At 38.4% G+C, this 27,104-nt stretch overlaps 2 protein-coding genes across 4 annotated transcripts in view; both read left to right on the plus strand.

Annotated features, from left to right (window-relative positions):
- Positions 1–15,241: 15,241 nt before the first annotated feature.
- myclb (MYCL proto-oncogene, bHLH transcription factor b) lies at positions 15,242–19,936 on the plus strand. The gene is made up of 3 exons (XM_067426026.1): positions 15,242–15,590; positions 15,994–16,586; positions 17,762–19,936. Exons 2-3 carry the CDS (start codon positions 16,019–16,021, stop codon positions 18,400–18,402), a joined length of 1,209 nt encoding a protein of 402 aa, XP_067282127.1. The 5' UTR covers positions 15,242–15,590; positions 15,994–16,018; the 3' UTR covers positions 18,403–19,936.
- A 2,012-nt stretch (positions 19,937–21,948) lies between these two features.
- Positions 21,949–27,104, plus strand: part of trit1 (tRNA isopentenyltransferase 1) — a 61,237-nt gene continuing 56,081 nt past the window's right edge. For 2 of the 3 annotated variants that reach the window (XM_067426134.1, XM_067426135.1), the window contains exon 1: positions 21,950–22,160. In XM_067426134.1, coding sequence (XP_067282235.1) covers positions 22,014–22,160 — 147 coding nt within the window. In that variant the 5' untranslated portion in view covers positions 21,950–22,013. Of the gene's footprint in view, positions 22,161–27,104 lie in introns of all 3 variants that reach the window. The other variant, XM_067426136.1, reaches the window with a different exon arrangement.

Genomic DNA, 27,104 nt, shown 5'->3' on the forward strand with positions numbered 1-27,104 from the left:
TCAGCGCGATTCCATACCGATAGAATTGCCGTCTAATGTTGACGCCAAAGGTTTCCCACTGAAAGCAATTGGGTTCCCAGTTCGTCCATCGCGTGACGCCGAGGGGTCTACCTGTGGCGTCTTCAGTGTGACGCACGGGCGCGGGCCGCGCGCCGCGGATAGAGACGGTGATTGCTTTTGGGATCTTTTCTTCGCACAATTCAATCGTTTGGCCTCGGAATAGTTGGACTTTTTCAATAAAGTGTGCCTGTTGTCTGTTACAGCCTGTGTTTTATATCATATAATACGCAAATGGGTAGGTTTAGGGCGGGGTGGGGTTTGACTACTGTTTCAAACGTGTATCATAGCGTAAATAAATGTAAATACAATTGTGCTGGCTGATTAAATTGAGAATCACACTCCAACATGTCATAATGGAAAAATTATAACCCAATAAATTCCATCATGACGATAACATGCACATGCCCAACACGTCTGTTTATGACGTCCTAGGTTTCTCATTGAAATCAGTGGATTACCCAGTACGTCGAAAAATGGCGATTTAGGGGTACCCTGTGCGTCAACAGCTGACGTCAGGGTCCCTTGACCGTTCGGCAACATTTGACGAGTAGGGGTGAGACTGTGTTGAAAAAAACGAGTTCAAAATTGCTTAACTTTGATAAAAGCAATAGCCATCATTTTACTGTCACGGTTAAATAGATATAGTCTGGTTATGTGTACTGTAACCCACTTCTAGGCAAAATAACCTTGAATACATGTCCTTTTTGTCAAATTAACTTGCAAAATGCATGATATTCTATTATGTAAGCAAAGCCCTTAGTGATTGGTTTCATTTCTTTGACATGTTCATGTTCTAGATGACAATAGTCTATTCTTGGGCTATGGTTAGACACCTAATACATTTTCACTGACAGCCGAAATGTTGCCTTGTTTTAGCCTAGACATCAGGGCTGTGTTTGGGTGGCTATTAGAGGTCTTTTAAATGCAAAAGTGGCTGCTGGGTCATTTAAAGTACGCAAAAAAATGTTGCACTAACTGTTTGTTATTGCCGTCAGGCAGGTAGCTAACATAAACATTTTTTTTTGCTAGCCTACCTGCTGCAAAATTACACCATATAGTTTTTTCTTATCCTCCTCTTACTTTTTCTTTTTTCTTTTCTGGCTTCCTAAAGCATAATTATTCCACTTCATGATGAACGTCGAGGAGGTTTTGTATTTTGCCGGCAGCAGAGATCACGGGGTTGACTGGCCGCTGTCAGGGACTACTGAGAGGGCCCCCCTTGAGGGGGATCCCGATAACAGTGTCATTGCACTTTACTGCATTGACTATCAAAGAGACCCTTTTACTGTTTGTATACAATGATGACGTAGCAACGTATGCGCGCGCATTTTGGCAATAAAATGTGGCGAGAATCAGCAGCATGTCAAGCTACGTGAGCGGATTAAGCAACACAAACCGAGAAAGTTATTTTAAAAAGTTGACTTTATCAAATGGTATTCGGCTACCAGATCCGTGTACTATAGTGGAGTGGATAAAAGACGTTAGCAGACGGCCAGATATAACTTAGTGGTCGGATATATACATATTTAGTTGAGAAACCGAGCGTGTATACACCCGAGACAAGCATACAAATCACTGGATGCTTATAAATACGTTGTCTGTGGGCATGTACAGAATGTCCAATACAATTTTCTACATTTATTCTTATTCTTCACACAGACATACATTGATCCTTTTCCTTACATTTTATGTTGTTATTGATTCGTGTCGACACACTTCTGTTTAAAGTTTAATTTTGTAATGCTATAGCACTTTAATAGCAACTATGTTGCTTGCATACATTTCTCAGATGGTTATTTTGCAATTAAACTATTAATAAAATCATTACAAATGAAATTGATAAGTACTGTGATTATTGATAGGATAATCTGGGGATGGGGGGTACATTATACACACCAGTGGCAGCCAATGTTGGGAGGTTAATTATAAATAATTAAGTTTCAAGTGCAGTAAATGTTTTACAAATGAATTTTTTTTTATGCAAGCATTTTTATGTCCTCGTTCCAATCAATGCATTTAATCGCCTGCAGCCACAGGTACCGCTGGTTCTTCTGAAACGGCCGTGATCCTGTCGGAATCCTACAAAACTTAAGCCCATTGGTGGAATAGCGATTAGTGCAACCAAAAATGCAACAGCCAGACATTTTGATGCTGGGAAACCGTTTTGATAAACTTTCGGAGTTGCTCACACGTTATAACCACTAGGGAACAACACCACTTCCGTTGCCAAAATGCGTGCGCAACTCTTTGATCACGTGGGCTGTAAAAGGGTCTAAGGGGTGCTCACATAGTTTGTCGTTGCCTTATATTCTTAACTTGTCATTGTCTTGGGCCCCCAGGCCAGGTTGGGGTCCCAAGCAATTGCTTGGTTTGCTTGTCTTGTCATGACGGGCCTGATCAACAAGGTACTGGAAACATTCCTCAGAAATTCTGGTTCATATTGACATGAAAGCATCACGCAGTTCAGATTTGTCGACTGCACATCCATCTCCAGTTCCACCACATCCCAAAGATCTGCTTTCAGATCTGGTGACTTTGGAGGCTAATTGGGTATAATGAACTCATTATAAGAAACAAGAAACTGTGATCATTTCACAAATTTAACCATAAACTCTTAAAGCTTATAAGGTTATGCGTATTTTGCTTGTCCACTGTGGAGGAACTCGAGGAAGCAGCTTCAACTCGAGCTTAGATTTACCCCACAGGGACTAGTACTAGTGCTAGGAAGAGGAGTATGGTAAGCGAGATGCCTACATTTATGTTGGTGGAGTTGGGGAGGTGGAGGGATGCCAAAACAGCTGATGCCAGAAAAAGGTGATGGCTGGTTATATGTTCTGGCAGTTAATTGAAAGATTAGATCACTCCTCCAGAAATTATAAAGTTCATAAAGGAAGGGACATTTTCAGCAACAATACTAAGGTTGGCTGTGGCGTTTAAATGATGCTCAGTTGGTACTTATAGGGGCCCAAAGTATGCCAAGAAAATATCTCACACATCATTACACCATCACCCGCAGTTTTAACTGTACAGGTTAGGATGGAGCATGCTTTCATTTTGTTTTCGTCAAATTCTGACCCTACCATCTGAATGTCGCAGCAGATATCGAGACCCATCAGACCAGGCAACTTTTTTCCAGTCTTCAAATTTTTGTGAGTCTGTGTGAATTGTAGCCTCAGTTTTCTGTTCTTAGCTGACAGACGTGTCACCCGGTGTGATCTTCTGCTGCTTGTACCATCTGCTTCAAGGTGCTTTTTTTTTTTTTGGAGTTACATGTGCCTTTCTGTCAGCTCGAACCTTGACTGTACATGCCTATATGCATTGAGTTGTAGCCATGTGATCGGCTGGTTAGATATTTTCATTAATGAGCAGTTGAACAGGTAAGTGGGCGTTGAGATAACAAGTGTATTAGTGTAATACAGACAAAAGAGAAATGACAATATGTACATGTTTTAAGAAATCATTCTATCAATGTAATTTTTACATTTAACTCTGGAAAAATAACATTATGTTAGTGTTGTATAGCTACACTGATTTGTTTTTCTCCAAATAAACATAAAATAACACTTTTACAAATATAACAACATTTACTCTCTTTTGATTTAGCTATATGCAAAGCATGCTGAAAACTAACAAGCTCCTCTTAGTTTCAGTTAGTGCAACACAAATCATTATTGCAAATTCAAGTTTGATTTTAAGGGAAATAACATTACATCAGTAATTGTGATCATTTCAATAGCAACAGTTTACATTAAACAAACATATGGAAATTTGCCTCATGATTATTGATGAGGTATTTGTTTGATCACGCAACTACAACTGTATAGGACTACTTTTTTATTTTATGTTTTGGATCCACATTTTTTACCTCTGTTTTCTACATATAAAATAACACACATTTGGAATGACATAAGGGCGAGTAAATAATGACAAAACATTCATTTTTGGCTGAACTATCCCTTTCAAAAATCAAAACAGTGATTTCACAGTCAAATGATATGGTATGCCTTTAATACGCTGTGAGTATGTTCAAGTGCTTAATTTGTACATGTAAATCCGTATGTGTAAGCAGGTGGGTCGGTAACTGTCTGGCAGACTGCAAAGACCAAGATTGCAGAGCCAGCAGAAGATCTCAGAGATGAGTGGGTGGGGATAAGCAAGGGCCAGCCTGAACCAGGATACGGAGGAGATGGCTTTGTAATCACTCCCTTCTTTACCATTAAATACATACAATACACAGTCAGTTCTACATAGAAACAAAAGCTTAAACCATTTCTAACATGCATGAATGTGTACAACAACCCTAGAAACTCGTAGTTTGAGCAAAGTCTACCCATCTCAAGTGTTCAGCAGTGCAAGAGGGCTGTATTGAAATGCAAATGGCGGGTGTTGTTGGTTAGTGATTTGAAATACAAAAGGAAAAAAAATATGTATGCCAAACAAATTCAAAAGAAGACTGGATGAGGAAAGGCTGTATATATAAAGGCTTTAAATTAAATATGTATTTTACAAATGAAACAAAAATGCACTGAAAATGTTAACAATTCACTTCTTTTGACTGACTACACAGTATGTGTTGACAGAAATGCATCTACAATGGAAGTCTATCAGCCACTCATTGAACATTTGCAGCATGGACTTCCATTATGAGTAGGTTATTTCTGTCAACACATATTTATGTTTTTATTTAAGTTGTTTATATTCATTCATTCATTTTCACAAAAAGTCACATACACAGTTTTTTTCTACTTTCTATTGACCCTAATATGCTTGTTTTAATATTGCCTTCCATGTAGTGTGTAGTATAGCTGTTTGTGAATGGAAAAGATCTGCCAAGTTTTAAAGATCAACATCCGCAACAAATAATTATTGTCTCCTATAAGAATAGATCCTGAACTACAAGAAGGAGTCGTCAGCAACTCCATTCTCACCTCCTGTTACAAAGCCTACATAACAATGTAATACATTTGCATAAATCTAGCAAATTTGGTCTTCACTGGCTGCCTGCTAGTCGTGTGTAGCCAGACCTTCAGACTGATGGCAGAAGGTCTGGACTCATTCGCAGATTTCACTTGTTAAGGAACCCCCAAGAGGACATTTGACTGACATGTAGCGCAACCAATCACGTCTAAGTCATGTTTAGGTATGTGAAAATATAAAGTAGATGTCCCTGCAATAACAGACCGGCGTGCATCTATAACTTATTAATTCAAGAATGATGTGCAAGTTTACTGTAACAATGGAGCCATGAACTTCACATACTTATGAAAATCCAGCGTTGTAAACTGAACGTGTCTGTTCAATTTGTGATTTAGCCGCTGAGGGAGTCTCACAGCCCAAAACGCTGCAGGAGTCACATTGACAGTCATGGATGAGCTTGTGATGAGAGCTGAGGTAAACGCGTCCGCGGCATAGATTCACAGCACATGTTCAGTCTGGCGCGTTTTCAGCTCATGCCTTTGAAAGCTTAACTTTTATAGGAATTAGTTTGAGAAGTTGAAAGACTTACTTTGCTCTGCTGGCTGCACCTTTTAAACCTGAATGCCTGAGGCTGCAGCTGCGAGCTGAGTGCTGTGAGTGTGATCTCCCATCCCCCATGTGCGAGTTGAAAACATGCCGAAATGGCTCCCTCTGCTGGCTGTAGTCTGTAGCCTCTGGCCAACAATTCCTCCGAATATCATTTGAATATACTCCAGGGTTTCTACTGATACAAAGCCATATGCTAATCGCTGAAGTAACCCTTTAAAGGACGCAACACACCCATCTTGCAGACATCCTGCGGAATTCAGGCAATCAGATAACAATTTCGAAACTCCTAACGTGTTTCCAGAAAAGTGCCCCATATGTAGGTTATACGTCTGAGGCTGAGACTAGCGGCCTGTGAACAGGGTCTACTTGCTAAATGCTGTAGGTTAGTGTTATGAGGCCTTGAAGAGTTTGGTTTGTGTTGTCAACATGTCAAAGACGCTATTTTCAGTGCTGCGAATCCACTTTAGATGCACTTCAAAGGGACAAGGATTCGAGCTGGAATTGATACGGTAAAACCGATGACAATTACAACAGACTGTCTGACCAATCAAGTCAGTAAGCCCACAGAAAGGAGGGGTTTAGAGGAACTGAATCTTTGAATGAACCATTTTCAGACTCTTTGAAAAATGAGATGATGTGTACTGCAAGAAAACAAAATGTGTTTTTGAACATGGATACATGCAAACCTTTAGTAGGAAACACAAAACAAAATGAGGAACCTTTTAAATAGGGCAGTTTATGATGTTTTCCTCATTGGGACCATAGGCTTGTCTCCACAATGTATGCAAAACCTGAGCCCCCAAACACGCACAATAAAATGAAGTTATGAATTTGATAATGTGCTTCCTCTGTGCTTTTTTTATATGGTGGAAAGGAGAAGTGTCCATAGGGTGTAACAGACATGACATGCAAATCTTGTCTCAACTGAAGTATCCAATAATATCCTAAAGTGAATGCTTTGTACCTGAACAATAAGCAGAACCTGAAGAGTATGTTAGTACAATGGTCTCAGGTATCATGCAAATATGAATTATGTTTCTAAAATTGCAAGTAGAGATACTTTTAAGTATCTCTGCATTTGCCTGCTCATATGCAAATACTCACTTCAGTGGAATAATATCTGAAACAACAATAAATGGATAAATAACTGCTGCTCACTTTGTTTATTTAGAAGCATTTCTGTCACAGCCAGATAGTGGTTATGAAATCTTTTCACTCATGGCTGTTGTGAAATGCACCACATCCCCCCCCCCCCCCCCTCTCTCTCCATCACCATCTACCGCCCCCACCCCCGTCTCTCTCTCTCTCTCTCTCTCTCTCTCTCTCTCTCTCTCTCTCTCTCTCTCTCTCTCTCTCTCTCTCTCTCTCTCTCTCTCTCTCTCTCTCTCTCTCTCTCTCTCACACACACACACACACAGACACACACTCTTTTTCAGTCTCTCTCACCCAAATTCTGCTGCCAAGGTGCAGTTTGCAACAAGTACACGCCGTACCCAGAACTGAGCTGACAGCCGGCTTTCTCCCAGGGCTGAGTCTCGGAAGAATGCAGTAAAAAATCCTACACCCTTTCCAATTAATGAGCATCTATCAATCAAAGGGGCCACGTGATCCTCCCACTCACATTCACCCCTGCTGGTCAATAGTTGCTGCTGGACAAAACCTCCATGGCTGGACCTCTCGTTGGGCTGCTTATATATTCATGAGAAGCATGGAATTGTTTCTGAAATTCATTCTTTGAATTTAGTGGAAAAATTCACATATCCAAAGCCACAAACTCAAAAGAAAGATTTTCAAAGGAATTGTGGCACGTTTGTGATTTGCATACAGATGCTACATGGATGAAATAGATGTTGCATTATCAGTGGTCGTTTTGTTCTCAAGTGCCGGTCAGGCGTCAGCAGATCCTGGATACTTTTTATTCATGCTAGCACATGGCTATATAAACATCTGTGTATTTGCTGTTAAGCACTAAGAGATGTAAAAACCTACGCAAATCTAGCAACCATTTCCATATGCATCTCACACATTCATCTTACGCATCACCATCTGAATCATGCAAATGTTATCTGCACCCATTAAATTATAAGAGCTATTCATCACAAATGCAGGGGTAGGCAAAATTTCATTTATTTATAACTTTATTATAGGTTACTTAAAATTCCAGAGGAATGTTGAAATGTGTGATACAATCTTTTAATTAAAAATGTAATTTACATATTGTACCACTAAAGAACATTTTTTATAAACATACCTATACCAGAATCTTCTTTCAAGTGGAGAAATGTTGGCTCTCACTTATCCTCTGACATCGATCTCACATACATTTCAAAGTGATGTCAACCCACCCGAGCAACCCTCATTTGCATGTGACAACACAGCAGGCGATGGATGGGGTGGGATTGGCTTGTGCATCTTTTAAAATCCAACCAATGGGAATCAACAAAGAGTCACCAGGAGAGCTATTTGACCCCAAATTCTAATTCACACACTCCCTCGTGGGACCCTGCTGGAGGAGGGATTTAGGTGTATTTAATGACATCTCCTCATGCAGTTGCACGAGTTTCTTTCAATCAGCACTGTAAATAAATAAATAAAAAATATTATGTTAATGGGAAAATAATGTAAAAGTCAAACATATCTTAACTATTACATTTAAAAGGACTTCTTTCTTATAGAATTGTACAATATGTTTACAGTACTTTAAATGTTTTTAGTAGTTCTTTTAAATATATTCATATTTTGAAATAGTTTTACAGTTTTGTAAACAATGTACACAGTGTACATCCCATTCCCAACCAACACAAAGTTGCACATACACTACATACAAAACAACAGAAGAATTTACTGTATAGAGTTACAGTAAAAAATCAATAAAAATAAAAATAAATTCCTATGCTGCATCCTCTCTTCTGTTGCCCTTTTATGCTAAAGTTTTGATTGCTGATTGTAAAACTGTGTGTCCGGTGTTTGCCCTTGTGATTAGTCAGTATGCATATTTGAATGGCAGTGTGTTCCTTTCGAAAACAAGATATTTTCTGCATGAAAATTGTGCCAAAAGCAGAAAATTTGTGTGTAGTGTTTTGAAAAAAGTGTGTTTTAGTACTGCAATTAGAGTGTAAAGCAGGAACTGTGCTTGTAGTTTAGCAGAATCGGTTCAGGGGGTTTGGTGAATGAGTTACATGTTGTGGTCATTGTGTCTCAAGTACCAGAATTTGTGTGTGAACAATTGAGAAAAACTGTAAAATCATATTTTAAGCAGAAAGCATGCCTAAACAATTTATGTAAAAAGATGCATTCCCAAAAGCCAGTGTTTTAGAAAACAAACTATGCCTTATAGTTACCTTAGTAAGGAAAAAAAAATACTTTAAAAAGACTACTTTTTATTTTGTATAAATATTTAAAATGTATTTTACATATAATTTGCAATTATAATTTTTTTTCTTGCTGACTTGTCGTCTTTTGCTGTCAGTGGTCCAGATTTATTATCATACATTTATTATCATGTCATGTTTAAAAAAAAGACCTCCAGGAAGCCACTGCATTACCCCTTATATTTCTCTATATTGAGTTTTTTGTGTCTAATTATTTGGTATTGGTACACTTTTTATTATCATATACAATGATAAATATTATATAACATTTTAAAAGGCTGCTCTGTTTGTTTAAGGAGGTTTAAATATGGGAGGTATATTTGAGTATAAATATGGAAGAAATATTATTTGTAAATTTATATATATATATATATATATATATATATATATATATATATATATATATATATATATATATATATATATATATATATTATTTGTCATTCATTCGTATTGCATTCCAGACTGATTTATTGGAGTGGTGAGTCACAATAATAATTATCCTTCTTTTTTTTCTTTTTTCTTTTGGTTTGTTCAATTTTAGGTTATGTTTGTAATGTTTGAAAATGAATAAACACATTAAAAAAAAAAAAAAAAAGGCTGCTTTTTAATTAATATAATAATGTAACAATATTTGTAGGCTATTCATTATTTTAAATATTCATATTTAACATATTTAAAATAGTTTAAAATATTGTTAGAATAATATTTTTAATAAAAAGTAATTGGTTAAATGGTTGTAATTTATAAATGCTTTTGGAATACAGATTAAAGGTTGGTCTATTTTTAAAGAAGATGCTCAGCAGATCAGAAAGCACTTCAAAAATGAAAACGTGAAAGTTACAGAAGTTTAGATTTACTATAAGCAAATGTACTGAACTAAATCATCAAAGCCATTTTTCTAATGTTCCAAATTTAAAGCTGATATATCACAAAAAACTGATTCCACTAAAAGGACTTAAAGAGCTGCTACTGTTTGCAATGTCCAATTTCAAAATGATAAATAATGTGTGCCAAGTGTCCCGCTATATAGCAGTTAAAAACGGGGTTGTGTAAACGCCCTCCGCTGATAGATGCATCTCTAGCAAGTCCCTGGATGACTCCTCACAGTTCTGTACATCTCCAGTCTTTTATATCTTACATTTTTAAAAAACATTCGAAATGTACACAGTCATATTTTATTTTTATTGTCAAGTATAATAGATGTTCTTTTTTTTCTTTTTTCTTTTTTTGCTGACTTGTCGTCTTTTGCTGTCAGTGGTCCAGATTTGATTAGAGGGTGGGTGTTGCAAAGTGTGCAAAATGCTAATAGATCAAAGGGACAGGTATCCACCCTGTTTTGTGCATAGTGGTCAAGAAGTTCATGGAACCTTGACCTTTCATTAGACGTATATGCTCTCTTCCTCATGTGATTAAAAAGGCATCAGGTGGTATTCAACCTGCTCAGTCAACCTATTCCCTCAAGGGTCAGGCTACGGGGAATTCAAGATGCCAGGCTTTGATAGGTGCACTTCAGTAAGCATTAGAGCAGCAGAGATAGTTTAGATATACAGAGAATGCTGGAAAACAGGAATGCATTTTTTTGTGTTTGTATCACCACAGATGTATAACATATTAAACCCATATCTTCTGATAAACATCACATATTTAACACTAATTTAATAAGAAAAAAAAAGAGATTTTTCCTTGGTTGGCTCCGTAAAAGGGGATAAGCTGCAATTGTTACCTTAAAGAGCGATTTCTACCTGATTTAACCCATACAAATTTGCTTTGCTGTAATGAAGTACTGATTCATTTTTTTACTTGAATAAAAACTGTTAATTTAGATAACAACGACACTTTTTCAATTAACAAATGGTCAGAGAAACTTTCCTGCATCTGATAATTAGCTTTAGAAACACATTCACACATCAAACACATTCGGAGTGCATCCTGCATGTAAAACTGACCACCAGGTTGTTGTGAGCGGGTGCCATGGCATTGTTATAGAGTTGCTAAGGCATATTTGATGCGCTTTTCGTATGAGTATTCTGGGCAGTTAAAGGTCAAAAGGGCTAGAAATGCACGGGCCTCTTCCCCAGTGTATGTTGTTTTGTGCAAATGTTATGCCTGCCAGGAAAAAGTGTTAAAAATAATTAAATCAGTGGCCTAACCATGCATAAAACAGGCCATAATCTAAATAGTGAAGCTATAGCCTTTCTATTGTATGTCTAATTTCTCCAATGGTAACCAATGCACAGCTTTGAGGGCAGACTTCTTAATTAGCACCTCTAGTTTATGATAACAGCATGTTTCAAGAACCTCTGCCAGTGTACACACACACACACGCACGCACGCACGCACGCACGCACGCACGCACACACACACACACACACACACACACACACACACACACACACACACACACACACACACACACACACACACACACACACACACTTCTTCAAGGCTTTGTCCCCAGTGCAATTTAAGCACCAACTCCATCACCTGCAGTTATCCTTTTTTAAAGCAAAAGACAAATAGGGCCTTGTGACCAGTTCACAGCTTTTTACCTGTGATAGTTCATCACTGAGCCCTAAAAATATTCATTCCCTATTCTGCCTTTTAAAATTTCATTTTAAGGCCATATGCACAGTTTTCTCATCATTCCCATCAGACTAGTAAAAAAAGATAAAAAAATTCAGACCAAAATTATTCAGACACTTTGACCTGATGTTCTTCTTAAGTGTTTTTTATAACTGCTAATGCAACCTTTTACAACACAGACTGAACAAAATACAGCATTGCTTAATTGGTTGAATTGGTATGATCTAATTGGGAACTTAATGCTGACAGCTGATTGGTTGATTGTAATCCATCCTTCCTATCAAAGTTATCTGACAATATCAAGATGAAATTGTTCTGACACAGTGTAAACTATAGCAAATAAACTGTGAGAATGTGAGAAAATTTTAAACGTGTCTGATTAAATGTATATATATATATATATATATATATATATATATATATATATATATATATATATATATATATATATATATATATATATATATATATATTAAGATGCACCCGAGTTGAGAGGAAATTCTCAATGCAATAATTTTTTCAAAGCAAACCAACTGAACTCACTGAGGCTGGTGTCATTGACCAGCCTCCTATAAACTCTTGAACATTTGTATGGGACAATTGGCTACAAAGGGTGGGTCGAAAAAGCTAAGCAAATTTATAAAAAGACCATAAACCCAGAGAAAGAAAGATACATCTCTCCAGGGAGATTCGTCAATCACTGCGGGACGAGCCTTTGTTCTGCGTAAGGTCAAGGTCTTAAATTAGGATGTAAAGAAAGAAGAGGATAGACACTGAATTGAGACACTAGTCGGCGATTACTTACTTACTTCCTAATGCACAGATTTGCCATATGGGGCATTGTTGGAAAAGAGGACACGTGGTATAGCCATAAGAAACAGTATTGTCACAAGTACAGCTTGTGCACTGCCAGCAATTAATTAAGCTGTCTAGCAATAATTATCATCTTGAGATAAATTAGCCCAGACAAAACATATAGGCTGGATATGACTTTCACTCACAATAATGATAAAACAATGCAATGTGAATGCAGCATATGCAAATCGGAAATTATAGGTTGTGTGCGAGACACAAACAAAGCAAGATCTTGGCTGGTATATTGCACTGTCAGAAATATAAAAAAATATTATGGGGTGCCTAGGATTTTTTTTCTTGCTATTTTGCAAACATAATTTTGTGTATGTAAACATTTTTCTTCATTTAAACATATTTTATATTTTTTATTTGCATTATATTTGTGCTTAGTACACTGAAAAAAAACGGTGCTAATGGGATTTAGATATGTAAAATCCAGATATGTAAGTCTTAAATTATGCTGCCGTTTTACTTCTCAAGTAAATATATCTTGTTTTATTGATGTATTTATAGCCCACTTGAAAACAAGTCAAATATAAAAATAAAATCCATTATCTATGGTTATCACTGATACATACTAAACACTTATGAACACTAATACAGTTAAATTAATCAACAGAAATCTGAATCAAATCTCTTAATCTGAACAATTAAGACTTTTACATTATCCGAATTTCTTTTTTTGTGTGTGCAAAAACTGTATGTTTAGGGGTACAACAGCTTGTCACTGCAGTATCCTAAAGGGATACTTTAGCCAAAAATGAAAATTAGTAGCCTGGATGCCAGCCGAACTTACCCCCGCCCACAACATTTTTGGTCGGGCAGTTCGGTCTGGCCTTGCTTCATAGAGGAGTAATTATCCCCGAACAGAAACTGTTTGGACCAATGAAATCATCAGGGCGGGCTTTAGACGATGATGGACAGATGATAAACAGGAACGTAATCATGCACGTCATCAATGAGGCTTGGATTATATTTGTTTGAATCCTAAACGGAGAGCTTGTTTGTGTATGCATTCACCTTCACAATTTCTCTCAGAAATGATGATCATGTTGGGTAAGTACTCTCTATATCATTAAATTATGTTATTTTTTTACAACACCGGCAAAGATCGTTTATTCCAACCAGATTTCAGCGCGTGTGCAGACAGGGTTGCCAAGTTTTCACAACAAAACCCGCCAACTACTAGCCCTAAACAATAGCTTCTCGGGGAATGGCATTTTGGGGGGTAAAATGTGTTATTTTGGCAAGGTTGCCTGCTAAAATTTGCACTCATGGGTCTATATATCACATAATAGTCGCTTCAACCCGCGGACGTAGAAAACAACCCGTGGGGAAAAAACGCGGACTTGGCAACTCAGTGCAGTTGAGCTCTGTTGACATTTGACAATGCGTTGCTTCGTTGCTCTGATTGGTTGTAGGTCTATCCAATTGAGGTCTTTCCTGGTTCGGTTGAAAGACTCATATTCTGACTAGAATTGAGTATGACCCCGTCAGGCTAGAAAATTAGCCCATGATTTACTCACCCTCAAGTCATCCTAGGTGTATTTGACATTCTTCTTTCAGACAAATAAAATTGGAGTTATATTACAAAAATCCTGGCTAATCCAAGCTTTATAATAGCAGTGATTGTTACTGTTTTTGAAGTCCATAAAATGTATCTGTCTGTCGAATAACGTGCTTCACACAGCTCCTGGAGGTTTAATAAATGCCTTTAGAAATGAATTGATGCATTTGTGTAAGAAAAATCTCTTTATTTAAAACTTTATAAAGTAAAGTTTTGGCCGATCGCCTTCCGTATTCTATTTATGGAAAAAGTGTTGAAAGTGCCTCTGCAGTTCACAAGGCTTATGCAACCAGTTACACTCGTCAGACGTCGCATACGCAACCTGAACTCCAATAAGGCACTTTCAAGAATTTTCAATGGAAGGCGATCGGACAGAACTTTAAATAAAAACTTTTAAATGTAGATATTTTTCTTACACAAATGCATCAGTTTACTTCAGAAGGCCTTTATTAATCCCCCAGAGCTGTGTGGAGCACGCTATTTGACGGACAGATGCATTTTTATGGACTTCAAAAACAGAGCAAATATTACCGTCATTATAAAGCTTGGATTAGCCAGGACTTTTTAAAATATAACTCTGCTTTTATTCGTCTGAAAAAAGAATTTCATATACACCAAGGAGGACTTGATTGTGAGTAAATCATAGGCGAATTTTCATTTTTGGGTGAACTATTCCTTTTAAAAGGACATCTTTGTACCTTTTTCACATTTAATTAGAGTAGCAATATGTACCTTAAGCTACTACTATGAATCTTCAAGGGGTAAAAAGATGTCCTTTTAAAGGTACTGCCCCCGTGACAAGATAAAGATATAGTTTTTGCAAAGTGTAAAAACAAATCCACCTCAGCAGAAACAGAAAAATAAACAATAAATTATAAAACAATAATCTACATTTTTTTTAAATTAACATTCTTAAATTTAAAACAAATAAAATCATTTTTAAAGCATTTTGGTCAAATTATGTGGCATGTTATTATGAGCCCTGCTTAATTTCTCACTCTGGTAGGCTATAGTGTAAAATTAATTTTTATATTTTATTCTTGCATACAAAATCGTAGCTGAGCTGAATTAAAGTATATCATCTTAAAAGTCTCTCCCACCCAGTCTGACTATATGGCGTTTTTCTCAATCAACATGCCTTTTTCCCCAGACGACCAAAACTCAAATGAACCTCTACAGCAGATTCTGTCGCTTTAAGCGATGGGCGTGGTTACCACGCTACCACCCGCCCTATATGCAAATCCAGCCACTACTTGGCTGGGTAATATAGTGCGGTACTCGTTTCAGGTGTCCATACTAGTGAGCGCGAGCCGCGGCTTGAGAAGGAATCGCACATTCGCTATAAAGGGCGCAGAGAGAAGCGAAGTTCTCACGAAGAGGCAGACTGCAAATGAGTGCACATCCTCGCAACTTAACTTATAAACAACAGCTGGATAATACAAAACCACGCCTGGAAAACGAACACAGCAAGACAGGATTATTCAGAACACAGCTTTCGACGCTTTCCTAACTTGTTGACATGAAAGCCTTTTCTGCAAAACATTTGCCCGGAGCTCACCGGTGAACCTCATTTTTGTGTCTCAAATGACATGCAATAGCCTACCGACTCTTGGCTCTGTATTACGGTAAGTGGTTGTTAAGCAAGGGACGCTTTATTTATTGGGCTTCGCTTAATCGTTTTTGAGAAAAAGTAAGGCATTTTGCAGACGAATAGAGCAACTGTTGATGACAGTAGACACACTCTTAGTAGTATAATATGCACTTACATGAAGCATTATCGTTGTGTTATGTAATAGAAGTAGGCTATATTGCGAAACTTTAAGTTTTGTAAAGTGGAACTGCATGCAATTATTTTAAAGACAAATTATTTTAAATATATACAAGCATGTATATATTAAGAAAACAACAGGAAACTAATTATATGTTGGCTATCAGAAGCTCATTGAAAATTTAAGATGAAGAGCTCTAAGTTAATTATCTCTCATAAGATCGGATTGTTTTTAAAATCGGATCATTTGTGGGTTTCAGATCTTGATCTCTAAGGAGGACACCAATGCCAGGAATCAGTGCAAACGCATCGCGAAATAAAAAGTGGGAGATGGAGGAATACGACCAATATCAGCACTATTTCTACGACGATCACAACTTGGACGAGGACTTTTTCAAATCAACCGCACCAAGCGAGGACATTTGGAAAAAATTCGAGCTCGTGCCAACCCCGCCCATGTCGCCTGTCAGAATACTGGAAGGTACCGGTCCATCTCCAGGGGACAGATTAGAGTGGGTGTCCCAGTTCTTGGGGCAGGACGACGAGCAGGAGGGACAGTGCAAACTCAATGCGGAGGAGACCCTGGAGAACTTGAGCTCCATCATTATTCAGGACTGTATGTGGAGCAGTTTCTCCGCCACTCAGCAGCTGGAGAAAGTTGTCAACGAGCGTTTGTCCTGCTCGGCTCAGTCGAAACTCTCCAGCAAAGCGCAGTGCGTCCCTGTGGACGCGCCTGCTCTCAACAGCTTCGCGACAGATTGTGTGGATCCAGCAGCTGTCCTTACTTTCCCCCTGAGCAGCAGCTGCAAAAAACAGGTGTCGTCCGGGTCAGAATCTCGCACCGACTCCTCGGGTAAGCACCAGACCGTTGACTTTGAAGACCAAAACACACTTATTTGCTTAACCGTGTAGACCTTAACCTTGAAGCGTATGTGTAGGGTAAGTGTGCAGCTGTTGCACCTCATTTTGACACCTGACTGATCTCCACATCTGTGATCATTATCCTGTGCAGTAGCTGCCATTAATGTATGCACTAAACTACACCAAAATCTGACAATGCCTACCTGAATAGAAAAGTTGCACTGATGCCATGGGATTTAGGTTTCACTTTGAATTCTGCTTAATATAGGTGGAATGTAAAAGTGTGCTGAGCTTCCACATTCCCCAAGTGAAACAAAAGAAGAAATTGTTTGACTTGTGGCTGGTGCCTACTAGTGCATGCTCTGCAGCAGACAGCAATAATAAGGGTACTTGAATCTTAAAGTGGTCAGGGTCACTCAATTGTCCATAAATGAACAGTCACCATAAAGCTCCCACAGTAGATATATAACCAATTTGATTCTTCTATACTTTAATTTTAAGCACACATGCAATCTAAAGGCTTACATTTCACCCAGAATAAAAATTGCGTCATTTACTCGTATCGTTCTGAACCTTTCTTCTGCAGAACACGGGAGATATTTCGAAGAATGCTTCAGCTTTTTTTGTCCATACAGTGAAAGTCAGTGGTGTCCAAAACAACATTAGACCCCTTTGACTTTCATTGTATGGACCAAAACACAGTTGTTTTTTCTCATGCATGGGGCTTTTAATTTTAGATGAACTATTCCTTTTAATAGTGAATTTCTGATTTTGCAACAAAAACATTTGGCTTTGTGCTCAATGATGGAAATAGTTGCGTTGTGAAATCGGAGTAGAGTGAACTCTAGAGAGAACAGATGCTTCTCTTATCAAAATACACATCAGGGATGACTCGAGTTCATTATTGGAGATCAAAGCCTCATTTACTTTCCTCTTGTTGAGACTAGGGAACTGATAGAAACAATATTCATTTAGTAGTTTTGGGGCCCATCTAACTAGATCTTGCATTCTGAATGTTTGTGCTAGATTGGGTGGATGGAAAGGTGTTGGAATTTGGTAAAAGGCTGCAAAAGATGAAGCAGCATTCCACATGATCTGTCTAAAGTGGATGCAGAACCAGACATGTGTAAACTGAAGTGCCTTGTATTCTTTCTGTTAATCTTTCAGATGATGAAGAGATTGATGTAGTGACGGTGGAGCATAAGCAGAACAAGTCGCGCTTGGTGAACGCCCGCAAACCAGTGACCATTACGGTTCGTGCAGACCCCTATGACCCATGCATGAAGCGTTTCCACATCTCCATTCACCAGCAGCAGCACAACTACGCTGCCCGCTCTCCCGACAGTTATCCCGAAGAGGAGCCGCCTCGCAAGAAGATCAGGCAGGAGACCTTCCAGGTTTCCACACCCCAGACCCCTGAAAGAAAACCTCCCTTGCCTTCTTCCTCCCCAGTCCTCGCCCAATCTCAGACTGTCGCCGCTTCTCCAACACACACATCCTACCACCTCAAATCCCAACCGTCCAGCCCTCAGAGTTCGGACTGTGAGGACACGGACAAGCGGAAGACGCACAACTTCTTGGAGCGGAAGAGACGCAATGACCTACGCTCGCGCTTTCTGGCCCTACGGGATGAAATCCCAGGCCTGGTTGACTGTCCAAAGACGCCCAAAGTTGTGATCTTGACCAAGGCCACAGAATACCTGCGCACACTACATGTACGCGACAAACAGAAGGCCCAGGAGAAGAAGCAGCTGAAAAGCAGGCAACAGCAGTTACTACGGAGACTCGCTGAATTGAAACGTGCATAAACCTTCGTAGTCCAGCCATATTTTCAATAGGAACTCTGTAGAGCTGTGTTTTCCCCAAAAGTTCCACATGGGGGTATTTAATGGAATGGACACTATTTCGAGATTAGTTCTTTAGTTTTCGTTCTTTGCACATTTGCCTTCGCAACTGGGGGGAGGGTGGGTAAGGGGACGTACTCGTGGAAGCTGCGGTACTGGTGTTCTCAAGTGGACCCTTCTTGACCCGAATAAGTTTCAAACAGTTTTCCAAAGAGGGTCGTTATTTCTGACTCTTTCAATCGTAATTGAGCGATTTAGACCTTGAATGTGTGTTCTCTTAAATTCTCTCGCAGAAGCTTAAGTATTTTGGCGGGAAGTATTATTTAATTGAATTAGCATGCCAAATCAGGCGTTATTTGAAATGTAGCAATTTATATGCACGTATAATTGATCTAAACCGTCAAGGTTGTTTCTGGTGGCAGAATCTAGAATTCCTCTGGTTAAAGATATTTACGTGTCTTTGATCAGTGTAACTTCTCCTCCGTTTAATAGTGCTTTTGTTAACTAAATTTAAGGAGAGCCGTGTGCCACCATTGCCACATGATGCCAGTGTAAGTTTAACAGACAGGAAGTTGCATCACTGTTACTTTGTTATATTGTGTTCCATGTTTTTTTATTGTTGTTGTCTTTTCCTCAGTTATTGTATATTATTCTTATCTTGAACATTCAGGACAGTGTCCAGCACAGCCTTGCAGTGTATATAAACTGTGGCATATTCTTTGGACATATGTATATAATAGTAGTGATGTACAGGACATTGTGTAAAAATACATCCTTTGTGTTTTGAATATGAAAATCAGCACTGTTAATAGACTTTATTTTCTATTTTTCTGTCATTTGTCCTAAACCTTGTTTGACCCACCTGCCTTCCCTAGAGTATCTCAAAGTTTCTATTTTTGTTAAGAAAAGTTTTAAAAAATTCAAAAAGTTAAATAAAACACTATACATTTCATTTTCATCACTAGCCACTTTATGCTGGTTTTACTGCCTATTCCATTGTGTTCTGAAATTTCTTTGGCTTAATATCGCTCTTGTGGCAGAAAGAAAATGCTGAAAGATTTTTGTACTAATTATATTTTCTTACAGAATTGATTGTATCATTGTTTGATTTGTATTTAAATATAAAGTTGTACTGGTGGCATACGCATACTTATCTCCCACTATGACCAGAACTTTATGCACACTACTATCATGCTGAAGAAAGTCACTACTGATTGACTGAGGTGATGGCTTCTGTTTGTACATTCAGCTTTGAAATTGTATGGCAAAAAGGATAAAATGCCATCAGAAATTGACTGTGCGTGACACTAGAGTGCATATGCCACCAGTAACGATTGTTTTTTCATTTTTGTTTTTCACTTTTGTCCCTTGTCATCAGGTGTCATACTGGGAGAAGAATGGCATCAGCATTGTCTAAGCACTTTGTGTTCTGTACCTCATAAGCCTATATACATCAACTCAAAATTGGGTAAACAATAAATAAATTCAGTTCCGATCACGCCAGCATGTTTTTCTTTCTTTTTTAAATAGAATTAATCTCTAATTAACTGCTTTAACGTTTATTTGCATACACAATGATTCAGAAGCTAAAAAATAAATGAAATGTTTTTCAATGAAATGTTCCAAATAAGGCTTATTTAAAGTGCTATCATTTACTCTTCCTGGGGCCAGTTGCATAAACATAGCTGGTAAGTTAAGACTGTCTTAAGAGCTAGTCTGGTCAACTAGCAATTAATTAGGGGGAAAACAGTCTTAGTTTTCAGATTCAAATTAGACCAATCTTTTTAATGTAACTGGTTAAAAAAAAGTTATGACTGATCTTGAAGGAAAAAAAAGAGATGACTAACTTGTAAGACCGGCCCCAGATGTTGTTCCAAGTGTGTATTACTTACTTCCGTGGAACACAACTTGAAACGGCAGTCACTATTCACCTTAAAGGAATAGTTCACCCAAAAAGGAAAATTATCCCATAGTTTTCTCACCCTCAAGTACTGGATATGACTTTCTTTTTTTATCTGAACTCAGTCTGAGTTATATTAAATAATATACTGGCTCTTCCCAGCTTTGTAATGGAATTGAATAGTATCCATCCATCCATCCACCTATGCAATTTTACCATCCATCCATCCAGACGTATGCGTAGTGTAAACTTAGGTGAGAACCGTAGGACATGGAAGTGCAGAGGCTAGGGGAAAACAAATGCAGGTCATGAATTATAAACAAGAAATTTTAAAGAAAAATGTAGTAGGATTTCGAGAGAAAAGAAGCTACAGCTGACATTATACGTCGGGTCAGAGGTCACCCTTCAGAACTCAACACTTGTGAACGTGCGCAGCTGCGCACAGCTGTTACTGGAAGCCAGTGATTATAGTTTATAAAGTATTCAATATTTTTATATTATTTATATATTTCTTACAAAAAACAATCACTTAGCTTCAGAATGCATTTATTAACCCACTGGAGTCGTATGGATTACTTTTATGAGGGATGGATGCACTTTTTGTTTCTATTCCTATTACAAAGCTAGGAAGGACCAAGATAACTCAGACTGTGTTCAGCTGAAAAAAGAAAGTCATATACGCTAGGGTGGCTCATTTCTGGGAGAACTATTCCTTTAATTGTGTAAAAAGATGCAATATAAAGATGGATAGTGAGTGACTGAGACTAAAGTCACACAGGCTTTGAACATCATTAGGGTGAGTAAACGATAACGTTTGTTTGAACTATTTTTAAATTTTATTATATTTATTTTCACATGCAATTAATCTCAAGACAGTTTTCTGACAGTTATTGATATCTACACAGAGGAGCAGTTAAAATGCCCCATAACTTCTGTTTCTTCTGTTTAAACAGTATTGGCTCAGCTATGACAGAAAATAGAGCAAAATTTGATTATATATGGCATAAGAGCTATTTTACTCCATCAACACCTGTACGAGTGTGTGTGAAGTCGATTTGATCGTTTCATTAGCGAGTGCCGTTTTTAGTTGACACGTCGTAGTGGTAACGACCATCTCTCTCTTCCTTGGTGCAGAACGCTCAGTTGCTATGGAGACGGAAGAGAGCTATTCATACCCATGTTCTTCCGGAAGTTGCACGAGTCGACCTGCTAATGTCAACAATGGTGTCAAAGCTGCAAATTACAAGATTAAAACTGGGCCAACTCATCTGTTATATGTGAAAACTCAAAGCTGAAATTATTGCAACGAAGCCAGAGGATACCTATGACCGTTTCACCATATTACCACTAGCACTTTGCTATTAGCTAACAGCAGAGGCTGTGAAGGTTCTCAATGGGTTAGAAATCTTAACATTTTCTGAATAGTTTGGAACACACATTGCATTTTATTGTCCATAAATAACTCCTGTTTTCCAAGTACTTTTTGTTATATTGTAAGAACTTTTGTCCTATCTCTGAATGAAAAACCATTGCCTTCCCCTACCTGCTATAATCGAACCCTTCAATCTCGTTCCTATGGAAACAGTTTTAGTTGCTTGGATACAGTTCCCTCCTCCGGTGGGAAGTCAACGCACATGCTCAGATCATTCTTCAGCCCTCCTGAGGGGTTGCTGTCATGGCGGCCGCCACGCGTGTACTCAAGAAAGGCATCAGTCCGTCTTTAGTGGTGATTTTAGGAGCCACTGGAACTGGCAAATCCAAACTGGCTATCGAGATCGGGAAAAGGCTGAATGGGGAAATTATAAGCGCCGATTCCATGCAGGTAAATTGAGCGTTCTGCTGCATCATCTGTCAAACAGGGAAGCACGTGAAAGGGCATTGCGATTAATAAATGACAGGTCATTTTGAAACAGCACAGTTGACAAAGTAAACCGTTAATGCTTTATAATTGAAATGCACCATTTTTTCAGAAGCTTTAAACGCATACTAGTTTTATAATGCGTTTAGCCTGAACATCAGTAGGACAAGAGCATTTGAAGTCTTTGAACTCACATTTGAAATATTTCTACAGGCTAATATTGACCTTTTCCTCCGATAATGGGTTGCAGCAAACGTTGTGTAAATGTTTTTTTATAGCGCATCGTATACAATTGAGGATTAAAGTTATTTTATTTCCTCGTGCTGATCACTGGTCGCCATTTTTGACAATGCTCCACGCGCTCATAATTCATTAATTTGTCTTAAATCCATGAATAAATTGTGTTTACTGATCCACCACCAACATACTTATGGCAAGCAACATATAATAACTGGTTTCTTATTTCGGGTGATTTGGTAATTTGCATCATGCATGGAGAATCTTAATTTGGTGATTGCTCAGTTTTCTTATCTGTTTTGATGGGTTTCATTAAACAGATAGGAAGTGCCATCTGCACTGGTCCACTAGCAACATTAATTTTGAAGCATTTGTATGAATATTTTTGTCCAAAGCAAAAGATATCTTTAGCTTGAGCACAATAGGGCATGTTACATAACCCTATGACCAATGTCTTAAAAAAAAGTCCTCTCCGCCATTTGGTACCAAACTTTATATCCAAGCCAAAGTACATCAAGAAGAAAGCTGTTCATTAGCATTCCCATGAATCCCAATGGCATTCAGTCCGCTGGAGCAGATACCCAGAGAAGTGCACAGTTTGAAGTCTGCCATCTTTTCCATCAGTTCTGATAGGTTGAGCCAGTCACCTGAAATGGGACCTAAAAGGGATAAACAGATAGGGAAAAATGTCTTTTATTTTAAGTACTCTACATAATAGAATTCAATGGTACTAATAGTTATTATCTGGTACTAGCCAGTTATTCTAGTTTATAAAGTTATAAATATGGATATTTTTCTTAAAGAAATGCATCGGTTTACTTTAGAAGGCCTTTATTAACCCCACCTGGAGAGGTATGGATTACTTTATGGTGGATGGATGCATTTTGGGCTTCAAAATCTGTTACTCCCAGTATAAAGCTTGGAAGAGCCATCATGGATATTTTTTAATAAAACTGATTGTGTTTGGCTGAAAGAAGAACGTCATATACATCTAGGATTGCTTGAGGGTTAGTAAATTATGGGATCATTTTCATTTATGGGTGAACTAACCCTTTTAAAGGTCCCGTTCTTCGCGTGTTTTCGAAGCTTTGATTATGTTTACAGTGTGCAATATAACATGAGTTCATGTATCGTGTGTAAAAAAACAGAGTATTTTTCACACAATTGACTTATCTTTACAGTGCTATTTTCTCTGTCCTAAAAACGGCCTGATGATTTCCTTGTTCTATGAAGTCCCTCCTTCAGAAACACGTAACGAGTTCTGATTGGGCCAGCGCTTCCCGTGTTGTGATTGGACAGCATCTTAGCGCTCTTTGCCTGGAAAGGTCCCTCCTCTTACCATAACGGGGAGATGCAAGCGCTGAATGCGTGCTCTTCTCCACGTGGGAGAGCAACAAGACCACGCCCCCTATTTTGCGTGTTCTTGTGGGCGGAGGGTTAGTCAACAAACGGTTCTAGTGGCGTCATTCAAGCAAGGAAGTGCAGAGGTGTAGTCCAAACCAGCCGTTCGCTGTAGGCTTTGAAAGGGAACTTCTGTTATATAAAATATCTCGCTTGGCATTGAACTTTGAGCTTTATAATTTTACAGGTATTATTTATGCTCCAACAGCAACATTTCACACTAACTAAAGTTTGAAAGATGGAATTGCGAAGAACGGGACCTTTAATGAATTTCAAAACATAAGGATTTTTTTAACTTATATTTCCTGCTGACACACTACAGCAAGAGATATGAATAACTAGCTTAACCCTTATTTTGGGTAAAAATACTAACGTGCCTAATGCTTTTGTACAGAGGTGTATGGGTATATATTTTATAACTAGGATAACCACATTTATCTAGCCTGATCAGGGTTGCCATGTTTTCACAACAAAACCCACCCAATTGCAACTTTTGCAATTTTGGGTTTCCCCCAAAAAATGCATTCCGGGGGGTAAAATGTGTTGTTTTTTTTGCCAGGGTTCCCTGCTAAAATGAGCATTTCCAGCACTAAATATAACATAATTGGGGTCACTTCAACCCGCGGACATGAAAAACAGCCCGCGGCTGTAATTATGGGGTGTGTTTCAACAGAACCAGGAAAGACATAAACTGGATAGAACTACAACCAATCAAAGCAACAAAGCGATGCATAACCTTAGTTGTCAAGTGTCAGCAGAACTCAACTGCACTGTGTTGCCAAATCTGCGTTTTTTCCTCGGGTTATTTTCCATGTCTGCGGGTTGAAGTGACCTCAGTTATGTGATATATATAGACCCAGGAATGTGAATTTTAGCAGGCAACCTTGCCAAAATAACTCATTTTACCCAAATGCCAAAATGCCATTTTTTTCCCCTGGGGCCTGTTGCACAAAACTAGGATAAGGGATTAAGCCGGGATATCTTGGTGATCTTGTCATCTGTATAGAAAATTTAGTACACCATTGTTGTGTAAACGCACCCTGAAGGCACACTCAAACCAAGAATGATAACAATAAAGAAAGATAACTGTATATTAGCGGATAAATTGAGCCAGGATTACCAAGATATCCCGGCTTAATCCCTTATCCTAGTTTTGTGCAATAGGCCCCTGGAAAACCCCCCTGAGAAGCTATTGTTTTGGGCTATTAGTTGGTGGGTTTTGTTGTAAAAACTTGGGAACCCTGTCTGCACGCGTGCTGGAATGAAATGATCTTTGCCAGAGTTGTAAGGATATGCAGAATACTTACCAACATGATCATCATTTCAGAGAGAAATAGTCAAGATCAATGCATAACAAGCTCTCCGTTTAGGATTTGAACAAATTCAACCAAGCGCCTTTGATGACGTGCATGATTACGTTACTGTTTATCATCTGTCCGTCATCGTCTAAAGCCCGCCCTGACAATTTCATTGGTCTGAACAGTTTCCTCTAGGGATCATGTCCAGACCGAACTGCCCAAGCTCAAATGTTGTGGGCGGGCTGAGTTCAGCTGGCATCCAGGCTAAGGTTTATCACATTATATATGGCATTAGATGTACCATATTATAGATGACACTATACAACAGATAAGTGCAGAAAGCTTTAGTCTTGTCCAAAATCTGTCATGCAACTTTTAAAATTAGTTTTTTGTTTTGTTATAAAAAAAATAAGTAATAATATAGTTTCAGGTATCTTTATATCATTCTTGGTATTTATATGGCTAACTTTATGAAGTCTGCACTTTTTTTATCATTTTGCATTTTGAAATGGTAAACTTTGCAGGATCGCAAAATGACATTTTGATTTCATTCACAATCGTGGAGTTGCAAAACAAAAAAACAGGAGCCTTTTTCTTGGACTCGTTACTTTATCAGTCAAGTCTGAATATGACTTTAGCTGTGTCCGACATCGGGTGCATGTAACTGGTCGGCGAGAGTAACCGTGTACAGGCGGGTAGGAGCTGCAATTGGATACATGAGTTCGGACCTTTTCTGTTTCCTGTAGTGACACTCGTGCTGTTTGCATATTACAGATGAAGTGAAATAAATGCAATATTTGTCATACACCGATGTTTCAGGGGACATTTCATTCTCTGCTTTATGTAGGCTACTGCTTAATACAATATCTGTTTGAGCAAGAACAAAGTTCAACATATAACAACTTATACTATCAATGAAGTGGGGCCTATTTTTTTTTTTTTAGATCAGTTGTAGTTTGATAAACATGACAATTTAACATCGCAACTACATGAAAAGGGGTTTTACCGTTATTAAAGAACTGATTTGTTAGCATTAGTGGAACAGAAGTTTTTAGAATAAACACGAAACAGACATGCTCGCAGTCATGCGGTGAATCCGGCCAATCGTGGAACAGTGCTTTCGATATCAGAGCTCGTGCAGCCTCTCTGGAGAAGCTGCACAAAATGCTCCAGCTGGCTGCTCTGGAATCGCTCTCTCAGCACTTTGTTGACATGCGTCACGGTCATGTGGCGTCGGTGCTGCCTCAAGACAAGTCGGACAAAATCTCTAAACGGTGTGCACTGCTTCAAGTCATCCGCCGATCGGTCTGCACAACACTGCATGAAATCGAACAAGCCCAATAGCTTAGTTCTGCAGTGTGAGTTGAAGCTTATTGGTCACTGCCAGACTATTAACTCAGTACAAGGATGAATCCAGATGCTTATTCATTACTTTTTGACTACTACTCTGGCGTTTGCACCTCCCATTTAAATAAAGTGACTTGCATGCCAATACTTACTCACTTTGGCCTTATGCATTTTAGTTTAATCTGACACATCTGTGCCTATGTTCTTGCAAGTATTGAAGAATTAGAATCTTCTTAGTGTAAGAATTAGAAGTGTCATTGTCAACTTTTATGTAATTCAAGAACTTTAGTTTGTCTACCAGCTCATCCTGCTCTTTGCAGCTATGATCAGGTGAAATAGTTGAGATGCTGCATCCTCCTCCAAGTCTGTGTCAGGAATAGATGAAAAGGCTTTGTCTGTATGGACTCCTTTTGTGCTTCAAGAGCCCCTGGAAACAAGGCTTGGGAACTCAGGGGGTGGGCTTAGTAAAGTTTTGGTACTGCATTTGCATATAGGCCTGTCTATTATTCTCAGTAGAAAGGGACTTTTCTGCTTTTGAATTTGGGTCAGTTTAATCATACATTAAAGCCTCATTCAGGATGTGGAAATTTGGCCCGGTCCCAAAGTTGAACTGGGTGTAGTTTGT

The sequence above is a fragment of the Pseudorasbora parva genome, chromosome 19 (assembly GCF_024679245.1).
Source record: "Pseudorasbora parva isolate DD20220531a chromosome 19, ASM2467924v1, whole genome shotgun sequence".
In the NCBI taxonomy this organism is placed as follows: Eukaryota; Metazoa; Chordata; class Actinopteri; order Cypriniformes; family Gobionidae; genus Pseudorasbora; species Pseudorasbora parva.

Excerpts from the sequence above, each read along its gene's own strand:
- myclb (XM_067426026.1), top strand. The coding sequence starts at position 16,019 with ATGCCAGGAATCAGTGCAAACGCATCGCGAAATAAAAAGTGGGAGATG. Across the intron at positions 16,587-17,761 it reads ATCTCGCACCGACTCCTCGG|ATGATGAAGAGATTGATGTA; the intron begins GTAAGCACCAGA and ends TTAATCTTTCAG.